At 44.2% G+C, this 24,653-nt stretch overlaps 1 protein-coding gene across 7 annotated transcripts in view; it reads left to right on the forward strand.

The window, feature by feature from the left end:
- The window catches only part of LOC111979132 (partitioning defective 3 homolog), a 218,384-nt gene that overhangs the window by 75,624 nt on the left and 118,107 nt on the right, over positions 1-24,653 (forward strand). For all 7 annotated transcript variants that reach the window (XM_024009454.2, XM_070448917.1, XM_070448918.1 and 4 more), the window contains exons 3-5: positions 17,333-17,513; positions 20,269-20,468; positions 21,303-21,434. In XM_024009454.2, coding sequence (XP_023865222.1) covers positions 17,333-17,513; positions 20,269-20,468; positions 21,303-21,434 — 513 coding nt within the window. The remainder of the gene's footprint in view (positions 1-17,332; positions 17,514-20,268; positions 20,469-21,302; positions 21,435-24,653) is intronic.

Consider the following 24,653-nt stretch of genomic DNA (forward strand, 5'->3'; position numbering starts at 1 on the left):
GGAGTTGGCCCTCTCTTGGAACCTCTTGATAACCTAATGCATTTATCATGGTTTGTCAAGACCTTCAATGAGCGCTAATCTCCACGGAGATTTCCATGTATTTGAAGTGTAGTATTTTTTTATCCAAATCCCGCCCAATGTAATGAATCCAAGGGGATAAGTATACTTATCAAACTGGAGTAGGACGGTGTCCTATTTCTGACGGCATCAGCAGAACTATAATTTCTCATTAACAAACTGTCACTCCACCCCCTCAAATGTGCACTCCACCTCCAATTACAGATAAGGGTGTTTTTACACTTGGTCCCTTTCAGCCAATTTTTGTGAACTCTGTGCGGTTCTCTTAATTTTGTGTTCAGTGTGAACACTCCAAAGGAACTTGGACTACTCAAGAGCCCCTAACCGAACTGAGACCATTCGTTTTGATTGAATTCCGGGGTCCGTTTCCCTTTTTTAGGACAGTGTGAACATAAAGCTCCCCAGGTTCACTTGTCATTATTCCTACACCACACACTAGACTAGACTACTGCAACACTGTTTCCCTTGACATAACCCCTCACATTGGTGCCAAAAGAGACAAGATGATGTGCAGGTTTGCAGAAAAATAGGTGTGGTGTTTTTGAATAGGCCTATTGATTAGCGATTGTCAAGGATGCATAAAAATGTCAAAATGTATGGAGTTTTTAGGTAAGATTATTTGTTTGCAATGTGATATATAGGCTAAGAGAGCTTCATAGGCTGTTTATTTGATTGTGGGGTTTGAATAGTGTGAAGACAACATATTTGGTGAGAATCACAGTACAGTACAAAATCAATACTAGCTCTTAAGCATGAGACACACCACGAATCTCACTGCCGATAGACTGCCAAATAGATACTTATCACAGTGGGAGGCCTTTCTTTCTTTTGCTGGAACATAAGCGGTACCTGCTGCGTGCCGACCTGGTAGCGACCAACCAATCGCAATGCTCGTCAGTGGCCAACAACTTGACTTTGCGCCAATCAGAGAGCACGAACCTCCACGTGGGGGAGCCAATGTTTWWAAAAAAAAKAAACATTTTTCTCCGTACATCCACAGATGAGACAGTCACATTTCATATGCCATGTAGGCTATGGGATGGGAGCTAGCTAAGTGCACAGATGCAATGCACACAACACTAAATACTTCCTCCAAGCTAGCTAACCACTGTAGCTAGTATTGACGTTTAAAATTAAATCACAATGGATTAACAAGCATTGGATTGCTGTAATCATTGACTAGCTAGAGAAGAGTTTCCACCATCGTTAACTTCATGATCGGAGTTAACGGAAAGGGTGGACAATTGGGAAAAGGGTGGAGAATCAGGATGTAGACTTATGAGACACTCTTTTAACTCAGTTAGCATGGAGCCAATGCATAATTCTATATACAGTACCAATCAAACGTTTGGACACCTTTTATTTTGAGTATTTTCTATGTTGTACAATAATAGTGAAGACATCAACTATGGAATCATGTAGTAACCCAAAGTGTTAAACAAATCAAAATATATTTTAGATACTTCAAAGTTGCCACCCTTTGCCTTGATGACAGCTGTGCACACTCTTGGCATTCTCTCAACCAGCTTCACCTGGAATGCTTTTCCAACAGTCTTGAAGGAGTTCCCACATATGCTGAGCACTTGTTTGCTGCTTTTCCTGCGGTCCAACTCATCCCAAACCATCTCAATTGGGCTGAGGTCTGGTGATTGTCGAGGCTTGGTCATCTGATGCAGCACTCATCACTCTCCTTTTTAGTCAAATAGCTCTTACACAGCCTGGAGGTGTGTTGGGTCATTGTCCTGTTGAAAAACAAATGATAGTCCCACTAAGCGCAAAACAGATGGGATGGCATATCGCTGCAGAATGCTGTGGTAGCCATGCTGGTTAAGTGTGCCTTGAATTCTAAATAAATCACTGACAGTGTCACCAGTAAAGCACCCCCACACCATAAGACCTCCTCCATGCTTCACGGTGGAAACCACACATGCAGAGTTCTTCCGTTCACCTACTCTGCATCTCACAAAGACACGGCGGTTGGAATCAAAAATCTCATCTGGACCCATCAGACCAAAGTATAGATTTCCACCAGTCTAATGTCCATTGCTCGTGTTTCTTGGCCCAAGCAAGTCTCTTCTTATTATTGGTGTCCTTTAGTAGTGGTTTCTTTGCAGCAATTCGACCATGAAGGCCTGATTCACGCAGTCTCCTCTGAACAGTTGATGTTGATGTGTGTTATTTGAACTCTGAAGCATTTATTTGGGTAACTCTGGATCTTCCTTTCCTGTGGCGGTACTTATGAGAGCCAGTTTCATCATAGTGCTTGATGGTTTTTGTGACTGCACTTGAAGAAACATTCAAAGTTCTTGAAATGTTCCGTATTGACTGATCTTCATGTGTTAAAGTAATGATGGACTGTTGTTTCTCTTTGCTTATTTGAGCTGTTCTTGCCATAATATGGACTTTGGTCTTTTACCAAATAGGGCAATCTGCTGTATACCCAACCCTACCTTGTCACAACACAACTGATTGGCTCAAACACATTAAGAAGGAAATAAATACCACAAATTAACTTTTAACAAGGCACACCTGTTAATTGAAATGCATTCCAGGTGACTACCTCATGAAGCTGGTTGAGAGAATGCCAAGAGTGCAAAGCTGTCATCAAGGCAAAGGGTGGCTACTTTGAAGAATCTCATCTCAAATATGTTTTGATTTTTTACTACATGATTCCACGTGTTATTTCATAGTTTTGATGTCTTTACTATTATTCAACTTTATAGAAAATTGTAAAATTAAAGAAAAACCCTTCGCTATGGGCTGGCACTGCCAGGATTATGGAGAGTCAATTACATTTTTTCTTCATCTTGCTAGGTAGTTATCCAGCTGTGGCCATCTGGCTAGTAACAAGGGCTTTCTACAAAATAGCAACATTAGAGCAGATAGCTTGGAATCTAGACCGTAAGCAATACGTACGGATATACATTGCCAATCAACGCTACTGTCACCTGGTTTGGAGTATTTTAAAAAGGCTGAGTGGCTGATGACTTCCAAGGTCTTTGCTGTGTGAACACAAAAGAGAGTACGAAACAATTACAACTACAGAATTATTTAATCTGCAGTTATTCTTCAGCTATTTATTTTCTTACCAATAATTTGTGCATGTTAATAGTGTCTTCTGATATACAATGATTATGGAATGGCTGGTCCTGCACTTTGTAAAAACCCAGAATGCATTGAGTGAATGTTGGAAAAAGATCTTGGTTCCTTTCTAAACATAGCAGTGTGAACGCAAAGAGGACTCAGACCACAAAATAAGTGAAGTGAACCTGCATAAGAGTTGAGTCCTCATTCAACAGCAAGGGCAGTGTGAATACAAAGAGAACTGAGTTCTTTTGGTTGTTCTTTTTTTACCCCAGAGGACTGAGATTGGTTATTTTAAAGAGGACTATGTGAAAAGTCCAATTCCCCAAAAAGTCCCCATAGAGTGCCAGTCTCAGACCCCCCATTTTGACCTGTTGACGGGGTTAAGTGTTGGCGCTCACCGTCAGCACTCATCAATAACACAGCGTTGATCTCTTCCAGATGCATCGTGGGTCAGGACGGGGACTTATTCATCCGCTCGAACAATGACCATTAGCTGCTGTCAGCTCACTTATAAGAGGTTACGTCCCAAATGACACCCTATTCRCTACATAATGCACCATAGSGCTCTGGTTGAAAAGTAGTGCACTGTAGGGAATAGGGTGCCAAATTGACTGTTGTAGCTTAGTTGGCGTATGATGTTACTCTTTTAAGCCATAGCTCTAGCTGATTCTTCTTCATTAAGTGTGTACTGGTGTAGGCCTTGGCCTTATCAGGGGCCCTGTTACTGGATGAGTTGAGAAAAGCAGAGCCGTTGAGAGGTTAAGAGAGGCTCTGAGGGGATCCCTACTCTGCATCCCAAATAGCACTCTGTTCCCTTATTATTCCACTACTTTTGACCAGGTTCCATAGGGCTCGGGTCAAAGTAATGTACTACATGGGAAATAGCGTGCCATTTGGGACAAAGCCCTTCTTTACTGGGGGAAACGCTGACCTGGCCTCACAGGATGGGAAGTATTGGACACCTGGGACTCTTCCAGACGCTGTATGATGAAACATTTCTACTTCAGTCCTTTTTCACGCTGCTCACTTTTAATTGTACAGATTTATTGCGAAAAGCAAGGGAGCTCTTGTTTTCTTTCCTGAGTAGCCTAGTGGCAGGTAGCCTGGTGGTTAGAGCATTGGGCCAGTAACCAAAAGGTTSCTGGATCAAATCCTTGAGCTGACAAGTTAAAAATATGTCGTTCTGCCCCTGAACATGGCAGTTAACCCACTGTTCCCTGGTAGGCCGTCATTGTAAATAAGAATTTGTTCTTAACTGACTTGCCTAGTTAAATAAAGGTTCAATTTAAAATAAGTTCCACATGTTGGCTCATCGTGTTGTGAAACACCAATATAATTGCTCAACATTGATCAAGTTGAGCTTAGCCAGCTGTATCGCAACGAACGATGCAACTTCCCTTCTACTCAGCTGGCCAGGCCAGTGAATAACAGTACAGTCAGAAGGCATCTGACTGCCACTTGGAGAAAGTCATAACTTTAATTCAAAGTGTAATGTTCTCTGGCCAGACAGACACTATGGAGAAAGACTTTGGCATTGTTTAGAACACCATTTATTACTGTAGGTTTTGCAAACGTTCTCTCGACATGAGGTTATCGAGAGGAGGGAGCTCAGGATGTCTCAAGCTCCTTTTTGGAAGATGTCCCTTTTTCCAAGGAGCTGGCTGGAAAGGGCAGTCACACACATGGCATTTACCTCACTGCAGGAAAAGCAATCGCCTTTCCTACAGTCCAGGCTAGATGTTGCACCACCTAAGAAGTGCCATGTTCTGGTGGCAGGTTCTCTCTCAAATGGCTACAACTAAGGCCCAGTGTCTCTTTGTGCAGGAAAACAAGCTACACAGACAGAATGTGTGTTGATTAACGATCCGACGGTAGCGCAGACACCACCTCATAAAAATGTTGTGGACTCACCGTGACTTTTATGAGAGGAATTGAAAAGCTATTGCTGTCGAGAATCGCCTAGCAACATGAGGGCAATGGCAGCACCTGCATACTCAAAGATCCGTCTCTAAGCTCTGTTCTCTTCTTGAACCATAGAAATAGAATGCGTAGTGTTCTGTGTCTAGAACACCTTGGCCCATGCTGGGAGTGTGAAGTAACAAACTGGCTCCATGTCCTCTGCTCTCTTGGGACTCCATAAACCTAGTTAATAACCAAACACCCACCAAATGGCTGCAGTTAACCTAAGACCTGGAGAAACAATACACTGCCGCGCTACAGTCACCATGTAAACRTAACTGAAGTTATTTACTGCCGTTTCCTTCTTCCTGTGTCTGCCAAGTGGACCGTATTATCAGCCAAGCTGCGGGGGTTCTACTGGATCGGTTTTGATGTAAGAGTTGGGTGAGATACTGTATTTTTAACAAACATCTCCATGGTGCAGCGGAAAGCACGCCGGGATGCCATTCCGACATTCGGCCATAGATGTTGTCATTGAGCCTTTTCAAACAGCCTCCTTTAAGCGCATCCTTCTCTGCCGCGACGCAACACAAATCGTTCCCAGCTAATTGAACACCCYCATTGTAAAATAAGCCCATGATGTCTGATTAAGTGTTGATTGGCTTGAGAAGCTGTTATTGCAGGCCAAACAGGAAAAATGAACCTTCAATGTGATTAAGGGTGATACTGTGTGATGCATGATTCTCATTAACTGTTCTCCCACCAGGCTTAGGAAGTTAGTTGCTCCTAATTCTTCAGACTATACTGAGGTGCTTAATTGGATGGTATTCTGTTGAATTAACCAGTAGGCCTAAAGCAATACACATGGCATAGCTCTTACTTAATGTTTTAATTTTTTACTTTTTTTTGTCTACTTGGTAAATTTTTCTTAACCAACAGTGCAGTTCAAGAAGAATTAAGGGCTTGTAAGTAAGCATTTCACYGTAAAGTCTACACTTGTTGTATTCGGCACATGTCACGTTTGATTTAAGTAGGCCTATTGTTTGTGGAGCCTGTTCTTGTTTGGTCTTTGTTCTCCAAGTCTTCTATGTGAGAATGTTAACACAAGCAGCACATGTACAGTGGGGCAAAAAAGTATTTAGTCAGCCACCAATTGTGCAAGTTCTCCCACTTAAAAAGATGAGAGAGGCCTGTAATTTTCATCATAGGTACACTTCAACTATGACAGACAAAATGAGAAAAAAAAATCCAGAAAATCACATTGTAGGATTTTTTTATGAATTTATTTGCAAACATGATGTGGAAAATAAGTATTTGGTCACCTACAAACAAGCAAGATTTCTGGCTCTCACAGACCTGTAACTTCTTCTTAAGAGGCTCCTCTGTCCTCTACTCGTTACCTGTGTATTAATGGCACATGTTTGAACTTGTTATCAGTATAAAAGACACCTGTCCACAACCTCAAACAGTCACACTCCAAACTCCACTATGGCCAAACCAAAAGCTGTCAAAGGACACCAGAAACAAAAATTGTAGACCTGCACCAGGCTGGGAAGACTGAATCTGCAATAGGTAAGCAGCTTGGTTTGAAGAAATCAACTGTGGAGCAATTATAGGAAATGGAAGACATACAAGACACACTGATAATCTCCCTCGATCTGGGGCTCCATGCAAGATCTCACCCCGTGGGGTCAAAATGATCACAAGAACGGTGAGCAAAAAATCCCAGAACCACACGGGGGGACTAGTGAATGACCTGCAGAGAGCTGGGACCAAAGTAACAAAGCCTACCATCAGTAACACACTACGCCGCCAGGGACTCAAATCCTGCAGTGCCAGACGTGTCCCCCTGCTAAGCCAGTACATGTCCAGGCCCGTTGAAGTTTGCTAGAGGGCATTTGGATGATCCAGAAGAAGATTGGAGAATGTCATATGGTCAGATGAAACCAAAATAGAACTTTTTGGTAAAAACTCAACTCGTCGTGTTTGGAGGACAAAGAATTGAGTTGATCCAAAGAACACCATACCTACTGTGAAGCATGGGGGTGGAAACATCATGCTTTGGGGCTGTTTTTCTGCAAAGGACCAGGGACGACTGATCCGTGTAAAGGAAAGAATGAATGGGGCCATGTATCGTGAGATTTTGAGTGAAAACTCCTTCCATCAGCAAGGGCATTGAAGATGAAACGTGGCTGGGTCTTTCAGCATGACAATGATCCCAAACACACCGCCCGGGCAACGAAGGAGTGGCTTCGTAAGAAGCTTTCAAGGTCCTGGAGTGGCCTAGCCAGTCTCCAGATCTCAACCCCATAAGAAATCTTTGGAGGGAGTTGAAAGTCCGTGTTGCCCAGCAACAGCCCCAAAACATCACTGCTCTAGAGGAGATATGCATGGAGGAATGGCCAAAATACCAGCAACAGTGTGTGAAAACCTTGTGAAGACTTACAGAAAACGTTTGACCTCTTCATTGCCAAACAAGGTATATAACAAAGTATTGAGATAAACTTTTGTTATTGACCAAATACTTATTTTCCACCATAATTTGCAAATAAATTCATTAAAAATCCTACAATGTGATTTTCTGGATTTTCTTTCTCATTTTGTCTGTCATAGTTGAAGTGTACCTATGATGAAAATTACAGGCCTCTCTCATCTTTTTAAGTGGGAGAACTTGCACAATTGGTGGCTGACTAAATAKTTTTTTGCCCCACTGTAGGCTAGTACAGTAGTTCATGTGAGAACAAACCTTTTCAGGTCTCACGTATCTGAAAGATGTGGACTGTAGTTGAGGTTTACGTTTTTGTTTCAATTTCCTACAGCTTATGTGTAATTTCACTTTGCTATAAATGAAAGCTGTAACATAGCCTTTATCCCAGGAAATGATTTATCTGATTTTTATACATTTGCATTACTATAGCTCTGTCCCGTATTACGATTCCATTATATCCCTGTAATTCAATGTACACTATATACACAAGTATGTGGCCACCCKTTCAAATTAGTGGATTCGGAAATTTTAGCCTCATCCGTTGCTGACAGGTGTATAGAATTGAGCACATAGCCATGCATTCTCCATAGACAAGCATTGGCAGTAGAAGGGTCTTACTGAAGAGCTTAGTGACTTTCAACATGGCACCGTCATACGATTGCCACCTTTCCAATAAGTCAGTTTGTCCAATTTCTGCCCTGCTAGAGCTGCCCCGGTAAACTTGAAGTGATGTTATTGTGAAGTGGAACAATCTAGGAGCAACAACGGCTCAGCCGCAAAGAGGTAGGCCACACAAGCTCACAGAACGGGATCGCCGAGTGCTGAAGCGCGTAAAATTTACCTGTCCTCGGTTGCAACACTTACTACTGAGTTCCAACCTGCCTCTGGAAGCAACGTCAGCACAATAGCTGTTCGTCAGGAGCTTCATGGAATGGGTTTCCAAGGCTGAGCAGCGGCACACGAGCCTAAGATCACCATGTACAATGCCAAGCGTCGACTGGAGRMGTGTAAAGTCGTCGCCGTTGGACTCTGGAGCAGTGGAAACGTGTTCTCTGGAGGAATGAATCACACTTCACCATCTGGCAGTTTGACGGACAAATCTGGGTTTGGCGGATGGCAGGAGAACGCTACCTGCCCTAATGCATAGTGCCAACTGTAAAGTTTGGTGGTGGAGGAATAATGGTATGGGTCTGTTTTTTGTGTTTTGTCTAGGGCCCTTAGTTCCAGTGAAGGGATATCTTAACAGCATACAATGACATTCTAGYCGATTCTGTTTCCAAATTTGGGAAAGGCCCTTTCCTGTTTCAGCATGACAATGCCCCTGTGCACAAAGCGAGGTCCGTAAGCAAATTATTTTTCGAGATTGGTGTGGAAGAACTTGACTGGCCTGACGAATTGGAACACCAACTGCATGCCGGGTCTAATCGCCGAACATCAGTGCCGACCTCATGAATGCTCTTGTGGCTGAAGGGAAGCAATATTCCAACATCTAGTGGATGTTAGTCCCCCCTTTGCTGTTCTAACTCCATATTAATGCCCATAATTTTGGAATGAGATGTTTGACGAGCAGGTGTCCACATACTTTTGGTCATGTAGTGCAGGTCTTATTCAGATAAACCTTTTTCCCAGATATTTTCTATAGTTTCCATTAAGTGAAATGGATAGGGGGTTATTACAGTCAAACTGCTTCGTCCATTCTAGTCACAATTGTTCTACACTTGAACATGATTCTACATTTCGAGTGGGTTGTACGCTCTCTCTCTGACGTGTGTGTGTGTGTGTGCGTGTGTAAGATTTGCGTCAAGTGTGATTGTACTGTACGTCTACATTTACAAGCCATCTGTCAAGACACTGTGATTTAATGGGTGGATTAGATCGAATTGATGCCTGACTGTTTGTGTGATGTTGACCATGACTTGTCTATAGCCTATTATTATAAGACATCTCGCCCCTGTCATGCCACAAATCAAACAAAACTCATCAAATGGGCTAGGCACAGTACGTATCTCTCCAGTGTCCACTACTGACCCTCGTGGGTTGTTTTCACCACATCATTTGAGTCTTGTTATAAGCTATTTATTTTCCTATGTTATTTTCCTTGTCTGTAGACGGTGTTTAATCAGCTACTTATGAGCATATTATTGGCCTGGTTGGGCTCATACATTGGGTGTTGGCTTTAGACACGGCGATGGWTGGTGTTATGGGTTGTAGATGTTGGCTGTAGACACGGCGATGGTTGGTGTTATGGGTTGCAGATGTTGACAGGGACATGGCGTTTAGTGCTGGTTGTTGACTGCTATGTAGGCCAAGGATCTGGGCCATTCCCTCCACTCGCTGACAGCTCTGCTATCTAGCCTCTAGTATTTACCTGGCATACAGGGTCTAGCCAGACAGGTCCTACTTCTACGGGCAAAGTGTGACACCTGCCTGCTCCCAGTTAGCCAAAGAACACCGTGGACTGCTCTAAGAGAAGTGGACATCTCCTGTTTGGGTTGGTTTCATTTGCAATGTCTACTGAGTCTATGTAAGTAAGCCTTGTTCACGCCAGAACGGCCCATAAGGCAGGAGCACGTGTCTGTAGCATTTKATTTTTACCTTTATTTAACTAGGCAAGTCAGTTAAGAACAAATTCTTATTTACAATGACGGCCWAGGAACAGTGGGTTAACTGCCTGTTCAGGGGCAGAACGACAGATTTGTGCCATGTCAGCTGGGGGATTTGAACTTGCAACGTTTTGGTTACTAGTCCAACGCTCTAACCACTAGGCTAGTATGAGGCAGTTTAATGTACAAGTAGACTCCCTGGACCCTGTATTTCAGATGGAGAGAAGAGAATATTAACTTGATGTTTATGGTATGATTTTAATGTGTGTCCCAAATGTCACCCTATTCCCCGACTAGTGCGTTACTTTTGACCACAACCCTATGGGCTTTGTTCAAAAGTAATGCACTACATAGGGAAAAGGGTGTCATTTGGTTTGTAACCAATAAATCACAGGGATATATCATGAGGCATTGGGAAACTCACTAGAACATGACATTGAAGGATGAAGTATATTGTAACCGAATGAGTGAAATTTGATAAAGACCTTGTTATAAAGCACTCCATATGCCTCTATCCATATGTGATTTAGTAGACAGAGTTGAGGATGGTATAAAGATATTTTGCGAGTTCATTGCTGTGTCCATTGTGGTGTTCGCTATCCTTTAGGGATGTGTAGAACCTGTGTTCAAACTGGGTAACAGAGAATTACACACATGCATGCACACTAGGGACGGGATGATACCAGTATCACTATTCTTTCCATGGCAAAAATAAACTAACACGATGCAGGCAACTTTTTGGTCCTACAAAAATCTGCTCWATGTAAAATTGTGTGCTATATATTTATTTATTTTACCTTTATTTAACTAGGCAAGTGGTTAAGAACAAATCATTTTTTTCAATGATGGCCTAGCAACAGCTAACTGCCTTGTTCAGGGGCAGAACGACAGATTTTTACCTTGTCAGCTCGGGGATTCGATCTTGCAACCTTTCGGTTACCAGTCCAACACTCTAACCACTAGGCTACCTGCCACCCCTATAGTTTGGAAAATCAATAAATATGACTCTTGATGACAACAATGATATTTTCTAACAACACTGTTGTTTTCATAAAGCAGTGATGTGGTGCTTAATGTTTTGTTTCCTTGCCATGATACAAGTATCACGGTACTGGTACCTTCCTGTCACACGCAGACACACATGCACGACATAGCAGACACACACACACACATACACTCATGCATGACATATCAATCATGTAAGTGTGTGCAGAAACACACGTATACGGTCTCTCAGGGCAATCAACACACATTTGAAGTTGAACAGTTATTGTGTAGTCATCCTCAGGGAAGACCACCCCTGTTGATTGTGTGTGTGCGCGCATGTGAGTGAGTTATCTTGTGGTGGTGCCAAGTATGTGCTTGTCAACAAATGTAGCAATTAGTACTGAGGGGGAGTTTCCTGCTGTGTAGATTGCTTCACCGCACACGCGTGTGAAGTCGCCAAATACTCTGCTGCAGTTTACTGGAGAATTTGAACCATTCCATTACCTAGTTGAGGTCAGGAAAGCGCAACTCTGTTCTCTGATATTGAGGCGGAGTTGCATTTTAATAAGTGGTCGCACGATTTGCTAGCAACAAAATGGAGTCATCAGTCGACACTAACAATATTCCGCGGGGTGTTGAAATAAATAGTTTTAATAAACTTTTAGCGAATACAACCACCAATTGAATCTCAACTGATGTAGTATGTCAAGGCCGCTACGTATCCAGACGAGTAACACAAATGGAGAAAAAGTTGGTGGTATTGTTTTTAATTTTTTTATTAAAAGTAGGTATTTCAGCACCCCGCGGAAGGACCGCAGTTGTTCAGGACACACACAGGCACAGGTAAGCATTTGAAGATTTGACATTTTTACAAGTGTCGACTGATGGTGACTCAATGTTGTTGTTAACAAAACACTTGACCAGTTATACTCAACTCTGCATCAATATAAGAGAACGGAGTTGAGCGTTCCTCAGCTATCCATTGACCACAAGCATGTAGAACGGAGTTGAGCGTTCCTCAGCTATCCATTGACCACAAGCACTGTTAAGACGGAGTTGAGCGTTCCTCAGCTATCCATTGACCACAAGCATGTAGAACGGAGTTGAGCTTCCTCAGCTATCCATTGACCACAAGCATGTAGAACGGAGTTGAGCGTTCCTCAGCTATCCATTGACCACAAGCATGTAGAACGGAGTTGAGCGTTCCTCAGCTATCCATTGACCACAAGCATGTAGAACGGAGTTGAGCGTTCCTCAGCTATCCATTGACCACAAGCATGTAGAACGGAGTTGAGCGTTCCTCAGCTATCCATTGACCACAGAATGTAGACGGAGTTGAGCGTTCCTCAGCTATCCATTGACCACAAGCATGTAGAACGGAGGTTGAGCGTTCCTCAGCTATCCATTGACCATAAAATGTAAACGAGTTGAGCGTTCCTCAGCTATCCATTGACCATAAGAATGTAGAACGGAGTTGAGCGTTCCTCAGCTATCCATTGACCACAAGAATGTAGTCTGTCACATACCTGGGGCACTCCGCATAGGGCTGGCACAATGCAGCAGCACACATAGCAATATAAATAATAGAACGGGCTTGGAACCTCTAACCCTGGCAATTTGACTGGTAAACGCATAGATGTGGTAAAGAGGTCAATCGAACTCGACCAAAACAATGGAATTGCCATTGAGTGGGGGAAGGGGCCGTGGGGGAAAGATTGCGAGTCTCCTCAATGCCTCCAACAAAATGATCATACATTTAGACTATGGTTTATATGTATTTCACATTATGTTGAGGTCAAAATCTGAGTATAARGCTTGTATGGATGTTAAGCCCAACACATGTTAGTCATCGTTACCAATCAACTGCATTAGTTAAAATGTACTTTGACTACCACCACTGATTACCGTATGCTTGCTATGCTACCAGTTTGTACAAACGGGACTTGAAAAGGGACAATTTCTACATGTTATGCAGCAAAAACTGCCAAATATATCCAAATCGGACTTAAGTCATTACCTTTCAAGCTTGCAAGAAAGCCATTGCACTGTACTTGTGCATGTGACGACATTTAAAACTTGAAAATTGTGGGCCTGTTACAATCGATAAATCATGATAGATTTGACGAATATCCACTTTGTTAGATTTGTTGAATATGCCCAAACTCCTTTACCACATCTATGGGTACACTCGCAATGGCTGCCTGGTATTGTATGTTCATTCTAATTATGTTAATTTATGTGGCTCATGCTAGGTTGAATAAATATAGGTTAAGACAACCTGGTCACTAATCTGGGACCAGCGCCGCTGCTAACTAGCATAGCTGGTCCCATTGTTGCAAAGAGTTCTATGATATTAGAATCCTGTTGTCTTAACCTTTTTTTGTTTTCTTTAACCTAGGGCTCATGCATTGGCATGTATTTTCTGTAATGTCAGTTGAGTTGAATCAACAAATCACAGCACATCTTGAGTACACTTCCTGTTTCTACTTCCTGCTTTGCTCCTATGGGTACACTCGCAATGGCCGCCAGTTCACCCAACTATGCCATCATTAACTTAAATGGGGACATGTTCTATTCATTTTATTTCTTTAGCAACACATGCAGTCAGGAMCATAGCGTTTGCTATTTGAGCGGTTATTACGGAGACCGCGGTCATTCGGCTGGCCAATTACCATCATCCAAAATTCAATGACAGTCACCCTAGCTCCGCACACTCGACACTAGTAGTCCCCTACCTGGAGATACAGTGAATGTGATAAGAGTGAAACGCAATACAAACAACCTGAGAGACAGTGTTGTGATGTAGTGATTATTATGTTCGTGCATCATTCTCATCCATGTAACTTACCAGTAGATATTAACACGGATCCTTTATCATAGGCCTGAGAGTGACACATTCTGGAGACTAGGGCCCTTGTCTAAACACCCACACCGTATCCATGTACCCAGTATATAGTGCATTCAGAAAGTATTCAGACCCCTCTTGGGTATGACGCTACAAGCTTGGCACACCTGTTTTTGGGGAGTTTCCTCAAGCTCTGTCAGGTTGGATGGGGAGCGTTGCTGCACAGCTATTTTCAGGTCTCCAGATATGTTCGATCGGGTTCAAGTCTGTGCTCTGGCTGGGCTCCTCAAGGACATTCAGAGACTTGTCCCAAAGCCACTCCTGCATTGTTTTGGCTGTGTGCTCAGGGTTGTTGTCCTTTTTGGAAGGTGAACCTTCGCCCCAGTCTGAGGTCCTGAGCGCTCCAGAGCAGGTTTTCATCAAGGATCTCTGTTCTTAGCTCTGTTCATCTTTGCCTCGATCCTGACTAGTCTCCCAGTCCCTGCCACTGAAAAACATCCGCACAGCATGATGCTGCTGCCACCACCATGCTTCACCGTCGGGATGGTGCCAGGTTTTCTCCAGACGTGATGCTTGGCATTCAAGCCAAAGAGTTTTCAATCTGGGTTTCATCAGACCAGATAATCTTGTTTCTCATGGTCTGTGAGAGTCCTTTAGGTGCCTTTTGGCAAACTCCAAGCGGGCTGTTATGTGCCTTTTACTGAAGTTTGGCTTCCGTCCGGCCACTCTACCGTAAAGGCCTGATTGGTGGAGTGCTGCAGAGATGGTTGTCCTTCTGGAAGGTTCTCCCATCTCCACAGAGGAACTGGAGCTCTGTCAGAGTGACCATCGGGTTCTTGGTCACCTCCCTGACCAAGGCCCTTCTCCCCCAGTTTGGCCGGCGGCCAGCTCTAGGAAGAGTCTTGGTGGTTCCAAACTTCTTCCACTTTAAGAATGATGCGAGGCCTCTGTTCTTGGGGACCTTCAATGCTGCAGACATTTTTTGGTACCCTTCCCCAGATCTGTGCCTCGACACAATCCTGTCTCGGAGCTCTACAGACAATTCCTTCGACCTCATGGCTTGGTTTTTGCTCTGACATGTACTGTCAACTGTGGGACCTTATATAACAGGTGTGTGCCTTTCCAAATCATGTCCAATCATTAAATGTACCACAGGTGGACTCCAATCAAGTTGTAGAACATCTCAAAGATGATCAATGGAAACACGATGCACCTGAGCTCAGTTTCGAGTCTCATGGAAAAGGGTCTGAATACTTATATAATGTATTTTCTTTTTATATATATATATATATATATATATATAAATATAAATTTGCAACCATGTCTAAACCAGTTTTCGCTTTGTCATGATTGGGTATTGTGTGTAGGTTGAGGGAGGAAAAAATTATTTAATACATTTTAGAATAAAGCTGTAACGTAACAAAATGTGGAAAAGGGAAGGGGTCTGAATACTTTCCAAATGCACTGTACCTCTGTATAATCACCACCAGATTGATCCCAGAGGGGGACAGTCTTATTCTATCTGGCATATTATTATGGTGCCCAAAGGGACCAGACCTTGGAATGAGTTTCACTGACTCCACTATATTGGGCACAGTTAAATATAACAACTACACTTATTAGAAGGGTTATTGCATAAATATGCACCACAACGCACACATGCAAACTCACAGCCTTGTCTGTCTTTTTATAGAATGGTCTGTCGGGCTACTCTAAACTGACGGTTGACCCCTGGCTGGTTTTACCAGTCATATGGGTCTGTGTTCTCCCCACGTCACAGAGACATATACTAAGGAATGTTGGTTCAGCTCTGCCGTTATTAATTAGGGTGCTGAGGAGATTGAGGGAGAGCGGGACCGTGTCCACATGGCACCCTATTGCCCAAAGTGCACTTCATTAGGCTAGAGCACTGTGGGCCCTGGTCAAAACTAGTGCGCAATATAGGGACTAGGGTGCCATTTGGGAAGCAACCAGGGAGGGCCTATGCCCCCTAGGGGTAGTTAGTGTCTCTGCTCTCTGTTCTCATCTAAATGCTATAAAACCACAGGCTCCCAGGCTTTAGCTGCTTTAATACACGGGAACAGACCAGGGCCAGTGCCAGAGTGTGCTCTATACAGCCCACAACAATCAGATGTTCAGAAAACAAGGCAATTCAGTGGGCTTATGCCTAACGGTGCCCTATTCCCTATATAGTGCACTACTTTTGACCAGAGCTCTGGTCAAACGAAGTGCACTTTACATTGAATAGGGTGCCATTTGGGAAAAAGACCGTATACCTCCAGTGGACAGATACTGGCAGAGTGTTATTGTGCCCTCAAACTCTGCCTGTCTCTGTTGTGGCCAGTAGGGGATTGGAGTCAGACGGGCTACATTTGGTTGCCTTTGGGCCTCTGCTGTACTGCATGGTGAATAAGATCTGTTTCTAATGTGGCTGCCTGCCTGTGTGAGTGTGACTGTACTGTTAATGGCCTTTTGAACTATTTTGATCCTTCCTCACAGCACCGAACCAATAACGCAAGCCAGCTGAACACACGTGGCCTGGTGGACATCTTAGTGACGGCTTAAATGTCATATTCAATTAACTGCAAGGGTACTTATCCTTGGAATTAATAAGGCCTCCGTACGATAGGAAGCCTGAATCATACAGTAGATAAAATCATTGGTGGGATCCATATCGACTAGTCAGACGTCAACTTGAATTCTTAACAGTCGTGTTTCTTTTTCCTCCTTTCTCTCTTTCTCTCTCCTTTCTCTTTTCTCTCTTTCTTTCTCTCCTTTCTCTTCTCTCTTTCTCTCTCCTTTCTCTTCTCTCTTTCTCTCTCCTTTCTCTTTTCTCTCTTTCTCTCTCTCTTTCTCTCTCCTTTCTCTTCTCTCTTTCTCTCTCCTTTCTCTTCTCAATTTCTGTCTCACACATTCTTTCTTGCTCTTTGTCTCTCCTTCCTGACGTATTCCCTCCATCTCTCTCTCGCTTCTTCCCGACTTTCTATTACTCCTTCACACCACACACACTAAGCTTTTCACTATTAGATACAGTACCAGTCAGTAGTTTGGACACACCTACTCATTCAAGGGGTTTTCTTTATTTGTACTATTCTACATTGTAGAATAATAGTGAAGACTTAACTATGAAATAACACATGGAATCATGTAGTAACCAAACCCTTGAATGAGTAGGTGTCAACCTTTGACTGGTACTGTATGTCTTGCTCCCAGATACAGTATATGATTTACAATGTCTGTATATAATGTAATGATTCCAGGAAGAGTAGCTGCCACTTCTGCATATGCTAATGGGGATCCAAATACATGTAAATGGTCAATAAAGCAATCATCTTTTTCCGTCAGCTGGTGGCGGTGTATGATGAACAGGAACCTCACCATGGTGGCGACGGCACCAGCGTCAGCTCAACGGGCACCCAGAGTCCCGACCTGTTTGCCACCGAGCTCAACACAAGCAGCATGTCTGCTTTCCAGCCCTACCAGGCCGCCAGCGAGATAGAAGTCACTCCGTCCGCCCTCCGAACTAGTAAGTTCACAAATCAAACACCCGTCTGCTCTATTCATGGCATTTGTCTGCAACGTTCGACAACATTTTGCATCAGAACGTTGCACTTACAACAACAAAGGAGCATTAACCATTGATGGGAATTATGTAGCATACAGATATATCTACTGTGGCTATGCAGATATTTTCCTATGTGGGAGGAATCTAGTGCAGTCAGTTCTTTAGCCACATAAAATGATCACYTTAAATGTTTTGGCCCGCTGGTCTTGAGTGTTTATAGAACATCAGGAAGATGCCATTAACGAACATCAGTCTAGGTGGGCTTTTGGTTGGAAACTGTTTTTGAGTGGGAGTTCTGTAACAGAATAGCAGTATGTCATCAACAGCAAACAAGACTGTGCTACAGTATATACATACATTAGTTGTTGTGTGCAGCACAAAAAGAAAAGCAACAAAGTTAAGCTCCATTCATTTTCAGCGTTCTTCTCCAAACTATGTCAGAAATCCCAACGGCTTATTTGCTGCTCCACTGAGTCCAATAAATGGACCACAACAGAGAGCGGAGCCCTGGACAAGCTGTAGCTGTTTTAATAAAATACCTCTCCAAGGCTTTTGAAGACGCCAAGTGTCACATTCCCATGTTCTGACCGATGGGAACGTCTCCACTATGCTGCGACTCCTCAGTGCTACTTTCAATGGCTCCTCTCCCCTGCATGTCTCCCAGAACATTCAGTGACACATCACCACAGAGTTCTGTTTATGACTAGCTTTTTCATCCAAACTGGAACACTGAGCAGGAGTCCCATGATGCTGCGCTGTGAAAGCGGACGCCTGTTCACCAGGAGCGTGAGAGACGTGTCTCTGTCTTAGTCATGGGACAGAGCATTACAGGGAGGGAGGAGAGAACTCTGTCCTAACAGGTCTGGCCTCCCCAGACTCAAACTCCCAGAGGCCTCTCTGTCTAGCTGCCTACTGGAATCAAATTGCTGTAGACAGCATTCCATTAATTGTCAAGATAATAATTAGGAATAAGAAGTTTACATTTAAGTCATTTAGCAGACGCTCTTATCCAGAGCGACTTACAAATTGGAAAGTTCATACATATTCATCCTGGTCCCCCCGTGGGGAATGAACCCACAACCCTGGCGTTGCAAGCGCCATGCTCTACCAACTGAGCCACACGGGACCACACACGGGTTTACTCTCATATTATTCTCATTTTATTCAGAGTCCCTCCCCTATCCAGTCTTGTTAGCTGTGTATTCTTTATATTTGAAAACTGTCCAAGAGCTAATTGTCTAAATTATTCTACTGGCAAAATGTCATCTTCCATTAAAAACTGTTCCAATTACATAGAGGACCCTGTGCAGAGTCATTCAATTTATACCAGTTTTGCAAGATATAGTAATATAAAGTTAGGTCCTGTTAAAACTTTTTTTTGTTGGCTGAAGACATTTTATACCGTCAGTTAACTATAGTTAGAAGACGTTTGAAAGTATATTGCTCTAAAAGGTTATAAATTAGGAACCTGCTTGGTCTGATTATGCCGAAAATTTGTCATTATAGCATATTCACATCTAATCTCAAAAATCCAATTTAGTTGACTGACCTGCTTAGTACAATCTAATGTGAAAGCCCTCCGATGTGCAGTCGCCTGATTTTAAAATGGGGTTGCGAGAGAATTTGCGCTTGTTTCACAAACCTTCTGGTAGACGCTAGATGCCGTTGTAATAAAGAGGTTTCTGTTTTTCTTCCTACAAATGTCTCTATCCTTTGAATGGTTTAAGCTACAAAATATTATGACCCCATCACTGAAAAATGACTGTCAGGAACACGTAGGTACATAATGTTTCCCTCTACTATGCCCACAAGCCGTTAGAACCGAGTGGACAAGACCAGGCACTAAATTAGACTGGGGGGAAAAGAACATCAATGTTATTTTCTACACAGAATATAATACATTATTGCCTGATGATCTTCTGAACTTCCCAATACCTTTCTGATGCATTTCAGTCACTTCAAACCATACTTCCTTCAGATTGAAATACTGTGGGACTGATTTGTAGTGTCATAGCCCGAATAACAAAAGTAAACATTGGCCGTTGATTACATACCTTTTTTTACATAGTGGGGTCACAGATTTTTTTTGTATGAAAATGGGCCAAAGGTTTTGGAACCCCTGCACAATATTTTTTATGTAACCTTTATTTAACTAGGCAAGTCAGCCTACACCAACCTCCGATAATTACTGAGCATATGCATAATAGTGGGCTCCAGAACACCAATTTACAGCTGATAGTGGTGAACTCTGAATTCTAATTTTTGTTATTTCTATTGCTGATGTGTGTATTGACGCTGCACTGGGTAACCCAGACTGTAATGGCTTTATAAGAGAGAATCACCCACACTGCTCAGGTTCACATTAAGAATGGACTAATTACTATTGTGAGAAGGGAATTGGCAAGAACTGCTGCTGAGCATCATAGTCTGTTTGATTTGGACTACTACACACCAACAGATTCAAACATGTGTCCTTGCTGAAACTAAGGTCCTGATTAGGACCAATACACAAACCTAATAAAGTGACATAAAGCGGACATCAATATGGAGGAGCCTGGAGAGAAGGTCAACTGAATGAAACCCAGCTGTTTGCTGGAGCGATGGGCCAAAGTAAGGAAGTACATACTTTCCCAAATAAACTAATTTTGACCTTCTCTGCTGTCTCTCCCTCCTCTCTGTCGTTCACCATCTCGCACGGTCTCTTGCTCTCCTCCAGATATGCCCCTCCATGTGCGTCGCAGCAGTGATCCAGCACTGGCGACGGTCAACGGGCCATTCAGCGACCCCCGTGTGACCCTGCCGCCAGAGGAGCCGTCCAGGAAGAACCCCACCCGCTGGTCCACCACAGCTGGTTTCCTCAAACCACAACACTCTGTTGGAGACACCAGCACTGACGCCAACAGCCTGGAGAGAAAGGTTGCCAACGATCATACAACTCCCCTGTACACTATCTAAAGCAGGGGTGGGCAAACTATGGCCATTCAATCTGACCCGCAGGAGTAAAAAAACGATAATTATTTTGGGTTAAATCACTCCAGTCCACTCTTGAACATCTACAACTAGATGGAAAGTATGTTAAATTATAATGGCCCTTTTATATTCAAATAACTTACCTTTTTTTCCTCTTCTGGCCAGCAAATGTGTTTTGAAAGAAGTTAGTGCGGCAACTCAATTTCGAAATCCCGACATGACCCTCAAGGCCAATAAATTGGCCACCCCTGATCTACAGTGTATGACATTAGCTACTTGTGTCCTCTAATGCTCTCCCCTAAGTGTACTGTATGTAGGCGTACTTAGCAAGGACCCCCTATGCTATATATTACTAATGTCTGTCAGTTTGTGTTGTAAAACTCAACTATGTTTATAGCCTTTATCTTTAAAGTGATACTTTTATCTACCTCCCCAGAGTCAGATGAACTCGTGGATACCATTTTTTTAATGTCGTTGTGTGCAGTTTGAAGGAAGTCGCTTTCTAGCTCTAGCGCAATTGCTAGCTAGCGTTAACACAATGACTGGAAGTCTATGGTATCTGCTACCTCCCTTCATACTGGACATACAAATAAAGTGATATGCACGAGTTCATCTTACACTGGAGAAGTACATAAAAGGCCTCATTGCCAAAATCCTGAAGTATCTCTTAAAGGGATGGTTTCCCAGACCCAGATTAAGCCTAGCGTATAGTAGGACTAAGGATAATCTGTGTCTGGGAAACCAGCCCTAAGATTCTTCTTTGTTCCTTTGTCTGTCCAGGGTAAGGTTGTGGACACGTACCGTAGTCTCCCCCGTGACTCAGGGACCTGGGCAAACCAGAGAGAGACGGCCCGCTCCTCCCTGAGTGCCAACCACCCCATGGTAGACCGCTGGCTGGAGAGACAGGAGCAGGTAGCACCACACACTGTACTGTACATGCAAACCTGGTCACATTAACATTACAAATATTTGAGTCATTTAGAAGACTGTATTATCCCTTGCTAAGTACGTCCTGCGCTCTCTGCGCCCTCGCTCTCTGCGCCCTCGCTCTCTGAGCTCTCTGCGCCCTCGCTCTCTGAGCTCTCTGCGCCCTCGTCTCGTGTTCTCGGTGCCCTCGCTCTCTGAGCTCCTCTGCGCCTCGCTCTCTGAGCTCTCTGCGCCCTCGCTCTCTGAGCTCTCTGCGCCCTCGCTCTCTGAGCTCTCTGCGCCCTCGCTTCTCTGACTTCTCTGCGCCCTCGCTCTCTGAGCTCTCTGCCCCCTGCTCTCGGTGCTCTCGGTGCCTCGCTCTCTGCGCCCTTGCTCTCTGAGCTCTCTGCGCCCTCGCTCTCTGAGCTCTCTGCGCCTCGCTCTCGGTGTTCTCGGTGCCCTCGCTCTCTGCGCCCTCGCTCTCGAGCTCTCTGCGCCCTCGCTCTCTGAGCTCTCTGCGCCCTCGCTCTCGGTGCTCTCGGTGCCTCGCTCTGCGTGCTGCTCTTGAGCTCTCGGCTTCTGCGCTCTCTGAGCTCTCTGGCTCTCTGAGCTCTCTGCTCTCTGAGATCTCTGCGCCCTCGCTCTCTGCGCCCTCGCTCTCTGCGCCCTCGCTCTCTGCGCCCTCGCTCTCTGCGCCTCGTCTCTGTGCCCTCGCTCTCTGAGCTCTCTGTGCCTCGCTCTCTGCGCTCTCTGTGCCTCCTGCTCTCTGCGCTCTCTGTGCCCTCGCTCTCTGTGCCCTCGCTCTCTGAGCTCTCTGTGCCCTCGCTCTCTGAGCTCTCTGTGCCCTCGCTCTCTGAGCTCTCTGTGCCCTCGCTCTCTGCGCCCCCTGTGCCCCTCACCCTCTACGCCCCTGGTCTCTGCGCCCCTGGTCTCTGCGCCCTCGGTCTCTGCGCCCTCGCTGCTCCCTCTCTCTCCTCCATCTAAACCATGGCATTAGCTGTCAGAATGAGTTCAGAAGTTCATCTGTCTGTGGGCGCTGGGCCGACTGAGCTGCTCTGCTGTGGAGAAGCTACATTGACGACAACTGGTGGGTCTGTGTCCAAAATGGCACCCTATTCCATATAGTGGACTACTTTTGACCAGCTCTGGTTGAAAGTAATGTACTATGTAGTGAATAGGGTGCTATTAAGGACACAAGCCGGAAGTTCATAGCCTAGGATGTTTCTCATAATAGTGATCATCATGTAACTTCTTTCTTCCGACCGTTCATTTATTTTCTCAGCGCCATGAGATATGAGCTGATATTAAAAGGACATGTGGAGCCATGAACGATTTAGTCACTCCATTAATCAGACTGGATTGGAGAGGCGTCTCCCAACAGATGTCTGTATTGCAAAGGGCTGTAGCCATCACCGTGAAGGGTCAGTGGTTGTATCACAAATGGTACCCTATGCCCTATTTAGTGTACTTCTTTTGACCAGAGCCTTATGGGCCCTGTCTAAAGTAGTGCACTWTATAGGGAATAGACTGCCATTTGGGAAGAATCAAGTGGGTCTGCTTTCTCACTGCTGTAAGTGCTTGTTCAGATTTTTTTCAGAGGAAGGATGGAGGGATGTTGAAAGTTGGGTGAAATGTCTTGTTTGTCCAGTGATGGAACTCCGTGAAAGTCATTGAGGTTCTGAGAATGCTCTGAAAACTCAAACTGAGTTTGTGATGTGAATCCTGAAATGTTTACTCCTTCATCTGCTCTAGCAACAGGTACTGTTGCTGTGGCAACATGAGAGCGCAGAGATCTGTGTGTGTGTGTTCATAAATCTGTCATGTGTTTTAATGAGCCACAGCTGGCAGTGCAGGGTGTAATGATCACTTCTCTTGCCAATCTGAAGAAGGACTACATGGGCGACAGTGTGTAAAAAAAACACTTTGTAGGGTCTGTTTTTGTATGCTTGAATACACTTGTAGGTAATGACCGACCACTTCTCACAGCAGACAGAGTATCTCACAGCCAAGCTGATGGGGGATCGCTCGGATGGCAGTGTGGAGAAAACACTATGGTTGTCTTAAATGACACCCTATTCTCTATATAGTGCACTACTTCTGACCAGGACTCATAGGGCTTCAATACACTTTTTGGTATGCTTGAATACACTTACTATCTATAAAGTATGGGTGCATATACGTTATTGTGTGTGTGTCTGGCTCAACATAGATAGCGGAGAGTGAGACTTTCAATTCAATTAAAAAATGACATTGAACACCATCATGCAATGTGAACTGTCTCTTTGGCCGGAGTATTGCAGTAACAGCTAGTCCCCCACCCCCCACACACACACACACACCTGCAGATGAAAGAGGAGATGCCTGTACAATATCCAATGCCCACCCATATCTTGTTCGCTGCTGTAATTGGAATTCTTTAGAAATGAATAATATAAGGAATAGGCTTTGGCCTTAATTCTCACTTGTATCAGTATTGCCTGAGGTTAGCGTGGATGTGCTTGGTTGCCCCTGGCTGTATATGCTTCACGCAGCTGCTGAATGAATGTTACACATGCAATCCATGTCAGGTGAAAAAAGATACCACCACCGTTCCATGGATTTACCTTGAATCATCATTCTGTCCGGTTTGTCCTTGTCCATTAGGCCATTGTGTGTATCCATATCCTTTGTCATGGTTGGACTTGGTTTAGTGATCGGTGCATTAGTTAACCACAGGGGAGATGAGAAGCCTGTTTCACACAGCCGTACAAACAGTAGGTTAATCATCACTGCTGGCTAACTACATGCAGTAGAAACTGCTAGCTAGGGTCCCTCCAGCACTCCCTGATGTCCTGCACACTACAACAAAGATGAGGAAGTCCCTCAGGTGGCACTGGTGCAGAACAGAAGCCTACAGTCACCTGGTTTAGTATGATAAATCATGTGAAGCTAGGCCGTGGAGCCATAAATCATGGCTAATGGAGCTGCTTCAGGAGGATGTGCTGCTGGCTTCCTGGTAGCTAGCGGTGGAGGTGTTTGTATGAGGCTTAATAAGACAGTTGCTGGTGATTGGTCGACTTCTTGTCTTGGCCACTGGGGACCACAGCTCCGTAAGCCCATACAGATACTAAAGAGGTACTAGAGTTCTTCTCCGTACGCCCATAGAGCCGCAGGCTCTTCTCGTACGCCCATAGAGCCAGTGCTCTTCTCCGTATGCCCATAGAGCCCAGGGCTCTTCTCCGTAGC

Source organism: Salvelinus sp. IW2-2015, linkage group LG19 (assembly GCF_002910315.2).
Source record: "Salvelinus sp. IW2-2015 linkage group LG19, ASM291031v2, whole genome shotgun sequence".
Classification (NCBI taxonomy): domain Eukaryota; kingdom Metazoa; phylum Chordata; class Actinopteri; order Salmoniformes; family Salmonidae; genus Salvelinus; species Salvelinus sp. IW2-2015.